The sequence below is a fragment of the Sapajus apella genome, unplaced genomic scaffold (genome assembly GCF_009761245.1).
Source record: "Sapajus apella isolate SASKATOON/1434 unplaced genomic scaffold, GSC_monkey_1.0 scaffold28, whole genome shotgun sequence".
Classification (NCBI taxonomy): Eukaryota; Metazoa; Chordata; class Mammalia; order Primates; family Cebidae; genus Sapajus; species Sapajus apella.
In genome coordinates, this window is record NW_022436968.1 from 181,101 (window position 1) to 199,906 (window position 18,806).

At 40.7% G+C, this 18,806-nt stretch overlaps 1 protein-coding gene and 1 pseudogene across 5 annotated transcripts in view; one reads left to right on the forward strand and one right to left on the reverse strand.

The window, feature by feature from the left end:
* SLC39A10 (solute carrier family 39 member 10) overlaps positions 1 to 18,806 on the reverse strand; it is a 165,792-nt gene that overhangs the window by 75,014 nt on the left and 71,972 nt on the right. Inside the window, exons 1-2 of one of the 5 annotated variants that reach the window (XM_032292581.1) lie at positions 11,577 to 11,683; positions 10,304 to 10,438 (exon numbers count right to left, since the gene is read on the reverse strand). The exons of 1 other annotated variant lie outside the window; for it this stretch is intronic. Coding sequence is in view for 1 of the 4 variants with exons in the window: in XM_032292586.1 (XP_032148477.1) it covers positions 9,608 to 9,681 (74 nt within the window). In the remaining 3 variants the exon portion in view is untranslated. Of the gene's footprint in view, positions 1 to 8,463; positions 8,575 to 9,607; positions 9,855 to 10,303; positions 10,439 to 11,576; positions 11,684 to 18,806 lie in introns of those variants that run through there. 3 more of the 5 variants (XM_032292586.1, XM_032292580.1, XM_032292583.1) reach the window with 3 other exon arrangements.
* Positions 10,452 to 11,719, forward strand: LOC116560997 (annotated as a pseudogene).

Below are 18,806 nucleotides of genomic sequence, written 5' to 3' on the forward strand. Positions count from 1 at the left end.
ACTGGAAATTATATTTAGTTTGGAATGTCACTGCAACTCTTCCAATAAATAAATTGCACAGTTCGGGCAATCCAATGTTTCCACTGAGATTCATTCACATAAAAAGTGCATGCTAACTGGGCTTGAGCATTCAGTGCTCCTCCTGTTTCACTAACTTGAGAGAGAATATAAACTTTGTTTATTCTCATAAAATTTATGCCTTGATGTAAGATACCAAATTAACTAAAAACACATCATATCTATCTTTATTCTAAACATTCATGTACAAACCTGTATTTTCTCATCAAATGTCAAAACTAACTGCATTTCTGCTTTTCAACCTTTCATTACAGGGAACCTGGAACCATACTGGAGAAAGCTACCTGTAATACTGCTACCTCTGTTCTGCTAGTTGTGAATACAAACATCTGAGATTAGTAAATGCAGTAATTGGGATATCTTTTGGAGCTTACTAAATGTTTACGATTTTAGTTACATTCATTATGAAGCAGACTTACAGTACTAACTAGCTGGGTGCAGTGGCTCACGCCTGTAATCCCAGCACTTTTCAGAGACCAAAGCAGGCATATGGCTTGAGCCCAGAAATTTGAGACCAGCCTGAGCAACATGGCCAAACCCCATCTTCATAGAAATTTTTTTTTTTTTTTTAATTAGCCAGCTGTGGTGGCCCATGCCTGTAGTCCCAGCTACATGGGAGGCTCAGGTGGGAGGGTAACTTGAGCCTGGGAGGTCGAGGCTGCAATGAGCTGTGATTGTGCCACTGTACTCTCCAGCCTGGCAACAGCTTGTTTGTTCTCTTTCCACTCATCACTGACAGTTGTTTTTATTCTAATAGTTACTACTGCAATACCTCAAATCTTTATTATTCCACACATTCTCACTCTTCCTTTTTTCAGTGTCTTGTCTTGTCACTGTTACACATCCTTGATTTTATACCAGCTTGACGTTGTAAAAACTGCCAGCTAAAATGATCCTTCTTTTCCATGAGGTCAGGGGGAAAAAAATAATCAAAGAATCTCCAAGACAATCTTTTTATAACATTGACTTTTTTGATGCTTCTGACAACACAGAGGCTACTTATTCCCCAACATGGAAGCTTTCTGTTCAATTAATTTTAGCTTTTATTTTACCATCAAGGTCCTGTTAACTGTTGAACAAAGTGATATGATTCAGTTCAGCCATTTGGCAGGCTCTTACAAACATGTAATCCAAATGTCAAAACTACTTAATTTTCATTAGCAAACTACCAATTTGACCATCAGTTACGAGTCCAATAACATCTTTATTCAAGTTTAAAAATGTCGAATACATTTTTTTAAACTACGTAAAACTCTTGAGTGTAGTCTTGACTGCATTCCTCTTACACAGCTACATTCAGAAACACAGAGGTGGGGTAGATTTTGATAAATACATAATAAAAGGACAAAAAAAACCCCAAGAAAATTATTGCCAGAAAATATAAAGTTGTACAGGAAAGGAAAAGTAGTCATTTATTACAATGACCCAGTTGTATAACATTTATAACATAAAAATGTAACACCAAATATGGTTCTAAATCAAAATTACAATAAAAATTGTACTGAGAAACTGGAGTAAAGGAAATGGGACGGTATGCAGAGAAGTGAAAAGAACACTAAATCATTCTTCATTAAATAGATAATGGCTAGAACTGAAAATCAGCTGCAAGTAATGAACGTGTTATCTGGAGACATGGTAATGAATAGCAAAACAATCAACTAAAGCAACTAAAGGGGGTTCCTTATCTCTCTAGGCAGAAGAATATAAGAGGAGAAGACAGGGGAGTGATTATTTTTCCCTCAAGAAACTTCACAGAACTATCCGATTCTTTAAACTATATCCACGTATAACACTGAAAAAAAATCTGTTAGCAATTATAAAATTTTAGTTGTCAAACCAACAAAATGTCACATATGGAAGAAAATGAATTACTTCTAGCTTTAAGATTTTCACAAGCATTTGTCTGCAGGACGGATATGTGTGTGTGTGTGTGTGTGTGTGTGTGTGTACACACACACACACACACACACACACACACATTTTTTTTTTTGGTGGGGGGGGGGCAGGTTCTCACTTTGTTGCCCAGGCTGTAGTGCAACAGTACAATGACAACTCAGTAAAGTCTCAAATTCCTGGGCTGTAGCCATCCTCCCACTTCAGCCTCCCACGTAGCTGGGACTATAGGTGTGCACCATTACAACCAGCTAACTTTTTTTTGTAGAGATGGTTTCACTATGTTGCCCAGGCTGGTCTCGAATTCCTGGCCTTAAGTGATCCTTCCACCTTGACTTCCCAAAGTGCTAAGATTAGAGATGAGACACTGCACCCAGCCTGTTTGCAGTTTTAATAACAATATGCAAACATTTTAATTCCAATTTGTGCTATTAGCTTTACTTGCTTTGAATGAATTCCAAAATATGGGGAAAAACTAAAAATTTTAACACTTTTCAGGTTTTGTCACATACTTACTTTCCAAATTGGTTTCTAGGAGAAATTAAGTTTGGTTATACTGCCACCAGCAGTATGATCACAGCACTCTCTTTAGTACTAAGTATCATAAATTTTTTAATAAAGATCTTAATTTTTAATTTATATTTTTAAAGCTATTCCTGGCAGGCACGGTGACTTGTGCCTATAATCCCAACACTTTGGGAGGCCAAGGCAGGCGAATCACCTGAGGTTAGGAGTTTGAGACCAGCCTGACCAACATCGAGAAACCCCGTCTCTGCTAAAACTACAAAATTAGCCCGGCATAGTGGCACATGCTTGTTAATTCCAGCTACTTGGGAGGCTGAGGCAGGAGAATCGCTTGAACCCAGGAGGTGGAGGCTACAGTTAGCCAAGATCACACCATTGCACTCCAGCCTGGGCAACAAGAGAAAAACTCTGGCTGAAAAAAAAAAGCTATTCCTGATGTCTCAGTATTTTTTCCAACATACATGAGCTTTTACATAACATGACTAGGTTACATTTTCTGCAAAAACTCTTCAGTTCTATTATGTTCCTTTTTATTTCGATGTTTTAGATGTTTTCATGTACATGCAATGAAACTTAACGTTTTTACAATTTCTTCTATGACTGCTGTTAAATTTTAAAAGCATTCACCCCCCCATATTTTAATAGAAATATATATATTTAGAAAACCTAACCTCACTGCCTTATAATGTATACACACATAGAATACGTTTCAGGAATATAGAAAACCTAACCTTACTGCCTTATAATGTATACACACACAGAATACATGTTGTGTATATATTGTACTATTTTATGATTATGTAAGGTATTTTCTTATACTGTTTTACTGATCTCATTTTATGTAATAACACATCATGTATTATTCCATTTATATTGATAAAGTATATAAACTAATCTTTCCATAGCCCCTTTCATCAAGAAGCTATGTTCCTCTATAACACAGTGCAAACGGTATTTCTTTATCTACAAAGAAAATAATGTAAGGAGTCATCTTCAGTATAACTGCACTGAGTTAATATACAAAAATGTTTGTTCACAGGCCTGTAAGCATGCAGTTTTGAATTGCTTTATGAGGAGAGTGGAAAGAGAGGAGAGAAAGAGGAAGGGAGAGAGGATCTGAGACATAAGTGGCATAAAAATATCCATTTCCTGCTCTGCTAGAATTACAAGGAAGACACAATCAGCTTCTCAGTTGGAAAAGGTAAACTGTGAGAGAGCTACATAAGTAGCACAGTGTGATGGTTAGGTGGTAACCCACAGTTTAAAGCCAAGGGCTTCACATTCCTTTTTCAACTCCAAGCATAATAAAGCATAATTAATTCCCTCTGTATAGGAAAAATGGAAAGGTGGAAGAGAGAAAAAGCTTCTATATTATGTAAATAACACCTGAGAACTCACATTACCTATGAATTGATCATTTGACTGAACATTTTTCTACTATTTTACCACAAAAGCAGCTATCAACAATACATACATTAGTAAGTTTTGTTCCAACAATTTACAAAAGCAGGGATATTTGGCCCATAGTTTGCTGATCCAGACTTAATTTACACATTTTTTTTTTTTAAAGTATCAATCCAGCAGACAACTGTAGGGGAAACCACTATTTTAAAATTCAACAATTCAAATATATACAAGTGAATTTAGAAGAGTCTAAAGGGGGGAGGCAAGGCATATCTGAAATTGCTTTTTATTTATAGATATTAAAGTAATAGCAGAGGCTGGGCACGGTGGCTCATTACTATAATCCCATCACTTCAAGAGGCCAAGGCAGGTGGATCACTTGAGTCCAGGAGTTTGAGACCAGCCTGGGCAACATGGTGAAACCCTGTCTCTAGGGGAAAAAAAAAAAAAAAAAAAAAAAAAAGCCAGGCATGGTGGCACAAGCACCTATAGTCCCAGCTACTTAGGGAGGCTGAGGTAGGAGGATGACCTGAGCCCAGGAGGTCAAGGCTGCAGTGAGCCCCGATCTCACCACTGCACTCCAGCCTGGGGAAAAGAGTGAGACACTGTCAAAAAAAAAAAAAAAAAAAAAAAAGGAACAGCACAGTAGGATACATCTTTGTGATTGTAATAGATGAAAAGTGATTTTTTTCTCCTTCCTACATTGAATGAAAATAAATCTAAAACCTAAAATGATATCACTGATTAAATCTTAATTATAGAAGATTAAAAGTAACCTTTCGTAGTTCACAGTTCTTACACTTCTTGTCCTACATGATATTAATAAGGATACATCTTATAACATTCTTCCTTTTCTAATCCCTAAAAATCTTAATGGGATGGATGGTCCCCCAAAGTATATAAAAGGGCAAAATTGATGCCTATTAGAAATACTAATACAAGAATAAGTATTTTCAGCAGGTCAGGGTCAATTAAAAAAAAAGTATTATCTGATACCTCCCTTTCAGCAGTACCTAAAAGTGATGAGTAACTATAAAATTATGAATGTAGATAATTGTAACTTTTGGATTGTGAAAATTAACACTACTTGAACAAGATTTTAGATTTTGTCCTTTTATTTGAACAAGCCTGCAAATCTGTATCACCAGTAGCATCCTATTCTAACATCTTTTAACATAAAACCTAACATTCAAAATCCAATATCCAATTCCTTATATCTGGCAATCCAAAAAAACCATGTTCTGATAGAAAAATGGTACTAGACACAGAATTATTGATGAGATACAATAAATCGTGTCTTAACATGTCTGAACATTGTATGTGGTCTCCTAAGCAGTCAATTTGGAAATAATATTACTGGCTGGGCATGGTGACTCATGCCTGTAATCCCAGCACTTTGGGACACTGAGATGGAAGGATGGCCCAAGCCCGAGTTTGTGACCAGTCTGGGCAACATGGCAAGACCCTGTCTCTAAATAAATACATACTATTATTTTAAACTGTAATTTTGGTTCTACATTTCTTTATACCTACTAAATATACTTTTAAGCATTCCAGTAATTTTTATTAAGAATATATTTGGTTATTTAAGAAAAACTTAAAAGTCATCCTGTAGCTTACCCATAAAACTTATAGAGGATATTAAAAAATAGTTTAAAATGCTATTTTATTTATTAAAATACTATTTTATTTTATTCAGATATTGGTATAATCTGAATAAAACCTAAAACCTTAGCATTTACACTGACTATAGAAAATCCTTTCTGTAGATTTTGTAGAATGTTATGCATTCTCTGCCTTTGTGAAGTGGTATATAGTGGCATAATATCCGTGTGTAAACTGAATACTTGGGTTTCTTTACAGTATTCATATAAAATAATATTGTTATAAAAAAAAGAAAATCTTGTGGCTATAAGGTCCTTGAGACTATTTTTCAAGAATCATTCTATAAGTCATAGTTCATAATAAATTCAAATTTTAAAAAAAGGTCACAATGTAAATTTAACACTTTCAAACTTTATTAGTACAGTCAAAGCAATACAAAGTTATATGGAACTAAATTAATCTAGAAAGATTTTTTATATCATTCAAGATAAGAAGCCCAGATTAAATAAAAAAAATTGCTGTTATTTACACAGCTAACTTCAAAGCAACACCTTTTAATATATTACCCTCTTCCCATTTTGAAAACAATCCCATATACATATTTCTTTTTCAGGGCAAGGTAACTTGGTTATTGTTCTATCACCACCCAAACTTCTCCCCTATTTGAAAAACTCGGAGCTAAAAGCAATCAGAATTAACCAGTTCAAAAACACTTATGTCCATCTTATTAGCAACAGTAATTGGCCAAAGGAAACCTTAAAATAGGCCAGATTTATAGCACTATGGAAATCTAATTGTAATTTAAAACACTATCTTGTTTTAGGAAAAGGTGAAGGGAATCAAACGCTAGGGGGCAGCATCAAACTGTTGTGGTTTAGACAGGGCAGTCTTGCAAACTTTAAGCTTTAGCATATTTTTTATGAGAATTACACTTATATGAAAGATGACAAGATTATAAAGGAAAAACCAGTTTTCTGTTTCGATTACTTACATTTCCATTTCCCATTGCGTACTTTCTTTTACAACTATGACTGGTATCACTTTAAAATGCACTAGTAATAATGTCCTTCTGATACAAAACTCGTGGCATTTCCAATACTGAGGTAAGCATTATATACATACAAGCTGACATTTTTAGCCAAACCATAATGGTAAATTTAAATTTTGTTTCCCCCAATTAGCATTTTAAACTTAAAGAGCTTGACAAGCTTTGCATATTCACGTGTCATAAGCAGTATGTGACAAAAAACTGTGGAGTATGCAGCCCCCCCCCCCAAGAAATTTAGTTTGGCAGGGAAAACAAGATGCACATGTGATTATAAATTAGAAAATGGAAGAGAAGCAGATACAAATCCATGAATATTACAAGTAACAGTACAACAACAAACCTAACTGTACCCCCAAAGGCCCAGTAGAGACCATCAAAGCTCATTCTAAGGGTAGTCAAACAGTGGGTGAGGGAGAAAAAGAACGTAGTCTTTTAACTGCTAATGAAAGAACTGAAACATCTGTATGTAGAAAAAAGGTAAAATCAATTCAGTATCATTTTCAGCCTTTTGGTTCATTATCTCATTTAATGGTCACAGTAAATCCATGAGCAGGGTTTTTGTACTTAAAGTTCAAAAAGAAGATTAAGATAAGCAACTTCCTGAAGGTAAGCAAACTAATTAATAAAGGTTTTGAACCTTTAAAATTTCACTCCAAAGTCCTAAATTCTTTCCAGTATTGGTCAACATTGAGGGTAGAAGGGTGAAATGAACAGAATAATATTAACAAGGTAAAATTATCCAATCAAAAGCAAATGATCATCCCAGATGAATTTTCCTTGCTATAATACTACATTCTATCTTCTCCAAAATTCACTTTCAAAAGAAGGCACAACCCCTAGGTTAGTACTTGCATACTCCACTAGAGGCCTTCTCAAAGTACTTCAAATCAGGTGCTCAAAAAAGGGAAAAGGACTGTGTTCGCTTTTAACCTGTTAGTGGAATTTAAATTAGTAACAGGCAGAACTAATACAGGTAATCATCCAATGTATTATTGATGTCATTTCCTATGAGGTATTCCCTAACCATTTCTTTTAAAGTAGCACAAAAGTCATTCTTGCACAGGGGTTCTTATCCAAGGGTCTATGGACAGAATTCAGAATGTTTGTGAATATGGACAGGAAATAAAAGGAAAAATCTCTATTTTAATTAACCTCTGACATTTAGTTATCTCTTCAGTTACGAATGCAGGCAAAAATTACAGTGAAGTACCTGATAGGAATTTGAGATTAAATTTACGCTAAATTCTTTAAAGATCATTTACAGTTCTCACTAGTTTGAAATTAAGACCAGTCACTGCTCTTGATAATTAATGCTTTGCTAAAATATAGATGTCATATTTATTATCTTCATAACTAGTTCAATATAACTGGTTTCTGCAATTCTATGTATTTCATACATTTAAAACCATCATTCTGTGGCTCACCACACGAAAAAATTAAAAATCCCTACCAGTACATCATTGTTTTATTTTCTTCACAGCACTTATCACTGGTATCATGCATGTTTCCAGTAAGGAGCCACTGGAGTAACCAGTGTCTGTAGAACGTGCGTTGTCTGGCATGGATGCCCAAGCTCTAGCAAAAGTAACTGATTCATATTAAGGTACTCAAACATTTGTACAATACAGTCCTAACATAAAACAATACACAGAAGGTTGGAGTTGTGGCTTTCAATTGCATACTAAGAAGGAACTAAATTCTACTTCTCCAGCTTTTCCATTACTCATTTGTTCTTAATTATGTACAATTTAGATACATATCCAAAAAGAAAACACAAAGGAAATGTAAACCTATTACATTCTAGTTCTGCTCCAAGAATGACTCAGTTCCAATAAAACTAGAGGACTTAACAGCAAAAAGCATAAATAAAAGTAAAAAAAAAAAAAAAAAAAAAAAAAAGTATAACCTACCACACTTTTTTTTTCTCTAACTTATATGTTTTGTGTCACTGTTACGTAGAATAGATACTTGAGTTTACGACCCTTCCAACGGAGGGCTTCAGGTTCTGCAGTGATATTTCTTCCTCGTGCCAGATCCTTAGGACAGCCCATGTGGACAGGCTCCCACGTGAACATTTCTTTACAGAAGCCACAGGAAGACCTTGAACGTCATGTCGCTCGCGCCCTGGCAAGGCCCCCGCTTCTTAGCTGGGGCGTTCCGGGGACCCCCATGAGAGGCAAGGAGTTCAGCCGATTCCCAGAGACGGAGACCCGGTGCGCGAAGGTTCCTCTACGCGCTCCCCCTGCCGCGCCCCACAGCGCTCTCCACCTAAGGGCTTTCCGGAACAAAGCCGGGCAGCCGCGCCACCTCCGGTCCACCCGGCCGGTCCCACCAGCCCGGCCCCACCCTCGCCCTCAACTCCAGGGACCCCCTAACAGGCCGAGATATTCACTCCCCCGCGCTCCGTCTCGGCTTTTCGGTTGGTCCGGGAGAAAACCAGCAGGAGCAGAGGCGCCGCCGTCCGTTAGTCTCGGTCCGGAACAGCGGCGCCAAGGCTCCATCCTGGGGTCCCCTCACCCCATTATAGACTGGAGGAGAGGACGGGATTGGAAGCAACCGGGGCGCTCGTCGCCAAGCCCCCCCAAAAACCTGTGTACAGATCCCCCCCAGCCTCGCCCGCCCGCGCCGGCGACGCCACCCGCGGCCCGCGCGCAGCCCCCTAACCGTCACCGCCCGCCCAGCGGTCACTCCCCCACCCCAGGCGCGGCCCGCAGGGCTCTCCCAACCTCCACAGGAGGCTGAGGGGGGCGCGGGGCTCCGCACGCGGAGTGGACGCCGCCGGCTCTCGACTCGGAGGCCCGCGGCAGCCCAGAGCGCATACGAGGAGCAGCAGCGCCCCACACGCTGCCCACCACGCGCTCTGCTTCGGCTCGCCGCCGCCGACTGCAGCAGCTGCGGGAACCCCAACGCCTGGATCCCTGAGAGACCCAGCCCCGACTCCCCGGTTCTGTTCTGCCTTTCTGCCCCCACGCTGTCCCGGGACTCGCAGTCTCCGTCGCGCACGGGGCCGGTTCTGGGGGAGGGAATGTAAACAAATCGGGGTTTTATAGTTACCTCACACTCGAGTGCCGTGTGCATCTCCTCTCCGCTCGGTACCAAACCCCGGCTGCACCAAATCGTGTATTCATCAAAGCCGACTGCGCTAACTGCGTCGCAGGAACCCGCGCGTCAGACACCCTGCTACGCTAGCGGCGTATAAGGCCCACTCAGCTCCCTGCGCAGCCGCACCCCGTCCGCCTATGGGTGCTACGCTATGGGCGTACACGCGCCCTCTAGCCCCTCGCTTCGGATAACGCCGCTTGCGTAAAGGAGCCGCACCACTAGCGGATTCCACACATCGCCCGAGCAATAGGAAATTCAACTCTACGCAAACTGCGGAGTTCTGTGGCTCCGCGATAGTTTTGTTCCAAGAAAGGAGGCTGCGGGGGAGTTGGGGCGGCTTCTTAACGCATGCGTGGAGCGCCCTTTATCATTCGCCTTTTCTCCTGGCTTAGCACGTCAGTGCTGAGGCCTTGGGCAAGGCGGATGAGTAATGGAAGCTCCAAACGCAAACGCTTTAGCCAAAAAGCCTCAGAGTGATCAACTGGAATGTTCATCTGTGTTCGAGTTAAACATCTATGTTCAGTTCGTCCCCACCCCTTAAAGTAACCTTTTCAGTCTCTTAGGGCAACAGCGAACTTTTTTTAGTGCTAAGTGAGGGTGTTTTGCATAGCTCCCCCTCCCACCCGTTCAATTCTAAGGCACACTTACTGCGGGTCTTCCAAGCCTAAAACAAAAAGTTGAGTCCTGAGAACATGTCATGCATTTAGAGAAATTCTCAAGGCTTTTTGCAACTTTCCAAGATCTTCACCTGCCTACTCAATTGATCGATTATTTCTTAACACTCTATGACAAAAAAAAAAAAAAATCCCGCTCCAGCCAAGCATTTCCATGAACTTCTGCCTACACCGTGCTCATTCTTGTCCGGATTCCATTGCTCACACCATACCTCCCATCTAAATGGTCTCCTCCCCTCTTAGGCAACCAACCACCAACCCACATTATCTTAAAAGGTGACTTGACTCTGGACATCTTACTTTTGCATCATTACTCTGCTTCCTGGCTCTTAATCCACGTGTTGAGGCTTATCTGCATTCTGCCTGGGGTGCCTGTGTTTCAGTATCCAACCAGAATATACTCAATAGAGCGAGTTCTGGGAATGCCTTACTGGTGTCTAGTAGAGTGCATAAAACCATGAACAGCAGTAATCGCAGGCTTCAATGTGTCAGGTACTCCCCAAGTGCTTTACATATATATTAATTTAATCCCCATAGCATGGTGAGGCAGGAAACTGAAGCACACAAGACTTTAAATTGCCTGGTATCACAGAACAGGTAGAGAAGAGGGTTGGAATTTCCAAACCCATTTAGTATGGACGGCTAGATTGTCCTGCTATCCTGCATATTAGTCCTTCATGAAAGGTTATTTTTTGTTTTGTATCTCTACAGAAAACATCCGAAACAACGAAAATCGTGCTTAATAAATGCCCACTGAGTGTCATGCATAGTTTAGGACAGTGAACTACTCATATCCCCTTTTCCTTATTTGGAAAGCCAGGGTGCGGACCTCACTCCTGCTTACAAAGGGGGAAGTCTGCCTTCCTTTCCAGCCCGGGCCGCAGCCCAGGACCCTACAGCCGCCGAGATGTTGATGCCTAAGAAGAACCGGATTGCCACTTATGAACTCCTTTTTAAGGAGGGAGTCATGGTGGCCGAGAAGGATGCCTAAGCACCCCGAGCTGGCAGACAGGAACGTGCCTTCATGTCATGAAGGCCATGCAGTCTCTCAAGTCCCGAGGCTACGTGAAGGAACAGTTCGCCTGGAGACATATCTACTGGTGCCTTACCAGTGAGGGTATCCAGTATCTCCGTGATTACCTTCATCCGCCCCCGGAGACTGTGCCTGCCACCCTACGCTGCAGCGGTCCAGAGACAGGCAGGCTTCAGCCTAAAGGTCTGGAGGGTAAGCGACCTGCAATACTCACAAGAGGGGAAGCCGACAGATCCCAATAGACGGAGTGCTGTGACCCCTGGTGCCGATAGGAAAGCCAAGGCTGGGGCTGGGTCAGCAACCAAATTTTAGTTTAGAGGTACATTTGGTCGTGGACGTGGTCAGCCACTTCAGTAAAATTGGAGAAGATTATTTTGCATTGAATAAACACAGCAAAAAACAAAAACAAAAAAACAAAGGGAGAAGTTCTCAGTTGTGGAGGAAATAGATTAAGCCTGAGTCCTAGTTTCAAGTCTCGCCATTGCCACTAAATGTGGGACAATGGCTGTGGTCCTCAGATTCATGGATAAGTTAAGGGGATTGTTTTAAATATATTCTGCGGTTCATTCTAGAACTAAAGTCCTTAGAGTTCATAAAATCATTATAGTACAACCTTTGTGTGAAGAGGATAAGAAGCATCCAAATTAACCTCTTATTTTATGGATCATAATTATTTTATTGAACACATTATTATCAACACCCTTAAAACATACATAACTTTTCTTTCAAATATCAGTAAGAGCACTTGCATTCCTTATGCTTTAGGGCACCTACTCTGCTTTTTTAGTATTGGATATGCAAGGCTAATTATTGAGAAATGTTAAGTTGCTGAGAAACACTAAGTGTATGAATGAGAAATGCTGAGTGTACGATAAAATATATTGTTTGCTAGGAAGAACGATGGCAAGGAAAACCCAGTCGCCTCCCCACCCACACCCGACCCCTGTAGAAAACTACTTGGGGCATTCTAAAGTGGCAGGACAATATCTAAATATCATACACCGGTTAAAACAATTCTTTAAGCACAGGACATCTGACCCTGCCCCCGTGGCTCCCTCGTGGAGAATACTTTTTACTTTGCCTGTGATCAGTGGTAAGCAAGCACCAGCTGCTTACTTGGTATATTTCTGTGTTATGAGAAAATACCGAACATCTGTTTGTTAATAATAATCACCTGTTCAGAGAGAATAAATGCGAGGGTCATCGTCTGCTCAAGGCCTTCAGCCTGGAATGCTGTCAGCCCCTGAGGCTCTCAGCTGGGAAGGCTGTTGGCCCCCACCGCATAGTCCCACTTTGTTCTATTTGGGTGTCTGCTTCTTAATGCCTTCAGCACCGCCTGGGTGGGGGTCTCTATGGCCGAGCTGGACTCGGTAGCTAATGTTCAGCAGGCACACACAGGTAAGGCTGAACCAACTGATCAAATACTGAAACACTTCCATGCAAGTTGGTTAACAGCTGCAACTCTTGAGTGGTATTCCCCCATGCTTCCCACCCCTATGCCAGTCCTTCCTCTCAAGATTCCCAGACCTCCACATTTTAGGAACTAGTGGGTTAACACCTGCCTAAGATAGAGCCCTTTGGACCCAGCTCTTATTAGTCACTCTCATTCTAATTGGTTGGTGTATATTCTTTACTAATTGTTACACATATTGAATGTCATCCCTATAGAAAACTATGTGGTAAGTAACTTGAAAATGGAAACTATATCTCCTACCACTTTTTAAATTCACCCAAACATTCATATACATGCAAGTGTATACACACTGATTTAGGCAGATTTTCAAGGAAAATTATCAGATAGGATAAATGATTAATCTGCACACTAGCATATTACTTTTTCTCCTAAGAAAAGGAATCTCAGAGAATAACTTTCAGGCTTACACAAAATCACCTGCTGAGTTAAATAATGGACACTACAGCAACAATATCACTATATAAATTTCATTTTTACCAGTTTTATATACAAGTAATATTTTAGGGTAAAGAATTTCTTATATGTTAGAATGATAAAACCTTCTGAAAGAGTAAGACATTTTCTTTTTCCAGCCACCTCATTCGATTCATAAAGAAGTTCATCTGAACTATAAAAATAGTATAAATTATTTTCAGTACCTGGGGGAAAAGAGGTACTGAATTTTGTGTGAATGGTTTACCTTTCATTGTTTAGCTTATTCATACTGCTTCAGCCACAATGTTAGTTCACATATCTAAAATTTTAAATGTAACCAGTCTACCTTTGTGAGACATGATACAGTAAATCCAAGGGTCTTTTTGCCCCTCAGAAGATTAGAAAAGAACCAACTATTAATACAAAAGAGAAAATAAGAAACACACTTCATACCTCAGTCTTTAGCAGTGGCTAAAGGAAGTCCATATCATAAACCTGGCTTTCCCTCTTACAGAGGAGAAAACAGTCATCATACACAACAAAGTTAAGAGTCTTTAATAAAATCTATAAAGAACATGACTAATTCTAAGAAATCAGACCTTTCAAACTCAGTTGTTCTTTCCATGGATCAAGATTAGTAATAACCAATGATAAATACCCTTCCTTAAATTCATCTCCAGTTTAAACTCTTACTTTTTTTAATTATTATTATACTTTAGGTTCTGGGATACATGTGCAGATCATGTGAGATTGTTGCATAGGTACATACATGGCAAGATGGTTTGCTATCTTCATGACTCCATCACCTATATCTGGTATTTCTTCCCACGTTATCCCTCTCCACCCTCCCCACCCCCCACTGTTCCTCCCCTAGCCCCCAACAACTGAACAGCAACCAACAGAATGGGAAAAAAATTTTGCAATCTACCCAACTGACAAAGGGCTAATATCCAGAATCTACAAAGAGCTAAAACAGATTTACAAGAAAAAAACAAACCTATTCAAAAGTGGGCGAAGGATATGAACAGATACTTTACAAAAGAAGACATATATGAGGTAAACTCTTACTTTTACATGGTCAAAAAGTTTGCTTTAGACAAAGCTATGCCTAGAGAGGCTGTAAACCAAAAATAAAATTTTAAGCCTCCCAATTAACTAGATGGCCACCTCTTCTTTGCCAAGGGCATTCCAAAGTCAACCTGAAATACTAGTTCTGGGCATCATGGGTATGGATGGTTGGACATGCCTCATTATACTCTCCTCACTTTAAAATTCAGGCACAGGCCAGGTGCGGTGGCCCACGCCTGTAATCCCCACACTTTGGGAGGCCAAGGTGGGTGGATCACCTGAGGTCAGGAGTTCAAGACCAGCCTGGCCAACATGGCAAAACCCCATCTCTACTAAAAATACAAAAATTAGCTGGGCGTGGTGGCTAGCATCTGTAATCCCAGATACTCAGGAGGCTGATGCAGGGAGAATCACTTGAACCTGGGAGGCAGAGTTACAGTGAGCTGAGATCTTGCCATTGCATTCCAGCCTGGGTGACACAGCAAGACTCTGTCTAATAAAAAAAAAAAAAAATCAGGCACAGATGACCAGCATCAACATTAAAACAGACCTTAAGACAGATGGAAGAGACTCTTTGTAGATACCAACATGAGATAGCAGGCTCTGAAAGAATTCAAGGTATTTTTCTCCAAAATACATTTCTCTGACATATTTTGAAATGGCCTTGCAAAACTGTCTCTTGTGGGAAATATCTGGAATATCTACATTCTGTAGAGCAGCAGTCCCCAACTTTTTTGGCACCAGAGACTAGTTTCCTGGAAGACAATTTTTCCACAGATGAGGCTAAGGGATGGTTTCGGGATGAAGCTGTCCCACCTTAGATTATCAAGCATTAGTTATATTCTTGCAGGGACTACACAGCCTAGAGCCCTCACATACACAGTTCACAACAGTGTTTGCGCTTCTATGAGAATCTAATGCCACCACCAATCTGACAGGAGGTGGAGCTCAGGGAGTAAGGCTCACGGCCTGACACTCATCTCCTGCTGTGCAGCCCCATTCCTAGCAGGCCATGCACCGGAACCAGACTAGGGGTTGCGGGATCCCTGCTATAGAGAATCCCCTTCCCTTCCCTTTCCAAGTCTCAACGCTGTTTCAGGAGAGAATTAACTTAAAATCTGGCATCTTTTAAAGTCTGATAAGAAACATTTACAGTTTATTCTCTCTGAAGCCTGCTACCTGGAAGCTTCATCTGCATAATAAGAACCTTGGTCTCCATATCCCTTATCCTTTTTCTTTTTTTAAATTTTCTTTCTTCCCCCTCCCCCCAACCCCAGATGAGTCTCAGTCTGCTGCCCAGGCTGGAGTGCAGTGGCACGATCTTGGCTGACTGCAACCTCTGCCTCCCAGGCTTAGGCGATACTCCTGCCTCGGCTTACCTAGTAGCTAGGATGCCAGGCACCTGCCACCACGCCCGGCTAATTTTTGTATTTTTTGGTAGAGATGGGTTTTCATCATGTTGGCCAGGCTGTTTTCAAGCTCCTGCCCTCCAGTGATCCACCCGCCTCTGTGTCTCAAAGTGCTGATATTACAAGTGTGAGCCACCACGCCTGGGCTAAATTTTATTTCTTTTCTGACCACTTATCCCCAAGTTCTACATAGCCCCTTATCTTAACCCAGACACTCCCTCCTACTGATTCCAGGTTTTAGATAGACTGTTTCAACCAAATGCCAATCAGAGTAATTTTGAATCCACTTATGACCTGGAATCAGCCCCTACTTCCAATTGTCTCACTTTTCTGGACCAAACCAATGTACATCATACATGTATTATGTCTTTTTTTTTTTTTTTTTTTTTTTTTGAGACAGAGTCTCACTCTGTTGGCCAGGCTGAAGTACAGGTGTGATCTCGGCTCACTGTAACCTCTACCTTCTGGATTCAAGCGATTGTCCTGCCTCAGCCTCCCAAGTAACTGGGATGACAGGCGCCCGCCACCACACCCGGCTAATTTTTTGTATTTTTAGTAGAGACGGGGTTTCACCATCTTGGTCAGGCTGGTCTTGAGCTCCTGACCTCGTATCCACCCACCTCGGCCTCCCAAAGTGCTGGGATTACAGGCGCGAGCCACCATGCCCAGCCTGTGTTATGTCTTATGTCTCCCTAAAATGTGTAAAACCAAGCTGTTGCTCAACTACCACCTTGGGCACATATTCTAAAGATTTCCTGGGGTTGTGTCACAGAGGCTATTGGTTACTCACGTTTGGTTCAGAAAAATCTCTTTACATAAGTTACAGAATTTGACTCTTTTCATTGATGAAGTCATTAGTCAGAAGCACAAGGAAGACTAAATAATATTGCTGTATCAATGTGGTGGGGTGTGGGGATATTAAGTACCAGAACAGGTGTTAAGATTTGAAAAAGGGAGCTGTGTGCAGTGACTCACACCTGTAATCCCAGCACTTCGGGAGGCCAAAGCGGGTAGATCACTTGAGGTCAGGAGTTCAAGATCAGCCTACCCAACATGATGAAAACCCATCTCTGCTAAAAATACAAAAAACTTAGGTGGGTGTGGTGGTGTGTGCACACTGAGGTTCTTGGGTGGCTGAAGCAGGAGAATTGATTGATTCTGGGAGGCGGAGGTTGCAGTGAGCTGAGATCACGCTGCTGCATTCCAGCCTGTGTGACATGGTAAGACTCCGTCTCACAAAAAAAAAAAAAAAAAAGAAGATGTCAGCAATATGTAGGTAAAATTCCAAACTGAGGCCTCAAAATTAATAGCTATCTATTCATTTTAGTGACTATTTCAGCCTAGGGATTGAAGCTCCAGCTCTAAAACTGATGCCAGAGAAATGTAAAGGATACAAATTATTTCCATTATTCGAGACCTGTGGCACTGTCTAACATCTAACAAGGCAAATACACTGACAGAATGAGGAAGTTGAACCCATGGGGTAGTCTTTTTCTTACCCCTTGAGAAATTATAGTTCTACCACCTCATTTTTTGCAGACTCTACATGACATTCCTAAGGTAGGATAAATAGGCCTTGAGAGGCCCATGGAAGTTCTCACTAGAGGAGCACAGCTGTCCTTATACTCCTTTCTAAATTAAAAAAATATATTTTTTGAGACAAAGTCTCATTCTGTCCCCCAGACAGGGTCTCATTCTGTCCCCCAGGCTGGAGTGCAATGGTGCAATCACAGCTCACTGCAGACTCAACCTCCCAGACTCAAGCAAAATCTTCCCAGGTCCCACCTCCCTCACCTTCGCCACCCACAGTAGTTGAGACTACAGCCTTGTGCCACCACACCTGGCTGACTTTTTTTTTTTCACTCCTTTCTAAAGAGCAAGAATTGCATATCTGAGAAGGCCATCCTCTTCCACAGACCCCACCATTTTGAGATGGGTACACAAAGGCAGGGAGAAATAAACCAGTACAACTCTGGTGAGGGACAAACTTGTCTGATACACTTGAGATCATTCTGAATTGCTAGGCTTATGCACTAGAACTGAGTTTCAGGCTATCTGCAGAGACAAAAATAGATTGGAGAAATGAAACAATTTTCATAAAAATGTAAGCAACTTCACACCCAGGGGAGAAAAATTAAATGTTTTGATTTGCCTACATGATCCTAACCTTAGACTAACCAGAACCCTTAGTTCAAGGGTTTGTATTGCCATGACAATACAAACAAAAGGTCTTTAGCATTAGGCATTTCTCCTGGAAGACAGACAACAACAGAGAAGCTTAAAGCCTCTGACTGACCATGGCAAGTCCTTTTGAAAATACAAATGAGACCAGGCTCAAGAGAAAGAGAAAGACATACTTAGAAGAATGAACAACAGCAAAAAACTCAGAGTGAGAGCCAGACTAACACGCTGACCACACATTTACCCACGTCATAGTGTCATGAAGACTTCTCACCCTAAACCTATTCTTACTGTACTTACCAATTTCTAGAATTCCACAGTTAGCATTTCATCCCCGGGCCTTGAAACCAAAAGGACTTTGACTCGGAGGGAAATTGATACAGTTTTATTACCTATTTATACCTCTGTGGGAGTATATTTTCTGTAGGTCTTTTCTAAAGAGGAAGTTCTAAGAAAAGAGAAAACATGGTTGTCTAAATTCTTGAGGGTAGTGTGGTGCAAAGTGAAAGAAGAAAAACTGTAGACAAATTGCTAACTTCTCAATCTTGCTTCCAGCCAAGGTCATTCACTCAGAGAACAGTAAGATGAAGACAAACAGTAAGTGTGGTAGGTAGCCATTTTAGGTCGTTTGCAACTCTACTGTTGCAGTAGAAATTGGCTTTTCAAAGCCTAACTCCTAGTCCAAAGGAATTAGAAAAAAGTGGCATAAATATCCACATGAGTATTGCAAACTTCAAAAGTATTTAAGAGTGATTACACTTCAATTTAAGGAAAATTATCAACATGGAAATGAATTAGCAATAAGTTTACCATGTAAATTTTTTTTAAAAGGCTCATTTGTTAAACTGGTTGAAATTAATAGATCCATTTTTAAATTCATTTTAAAATGTCATCACGA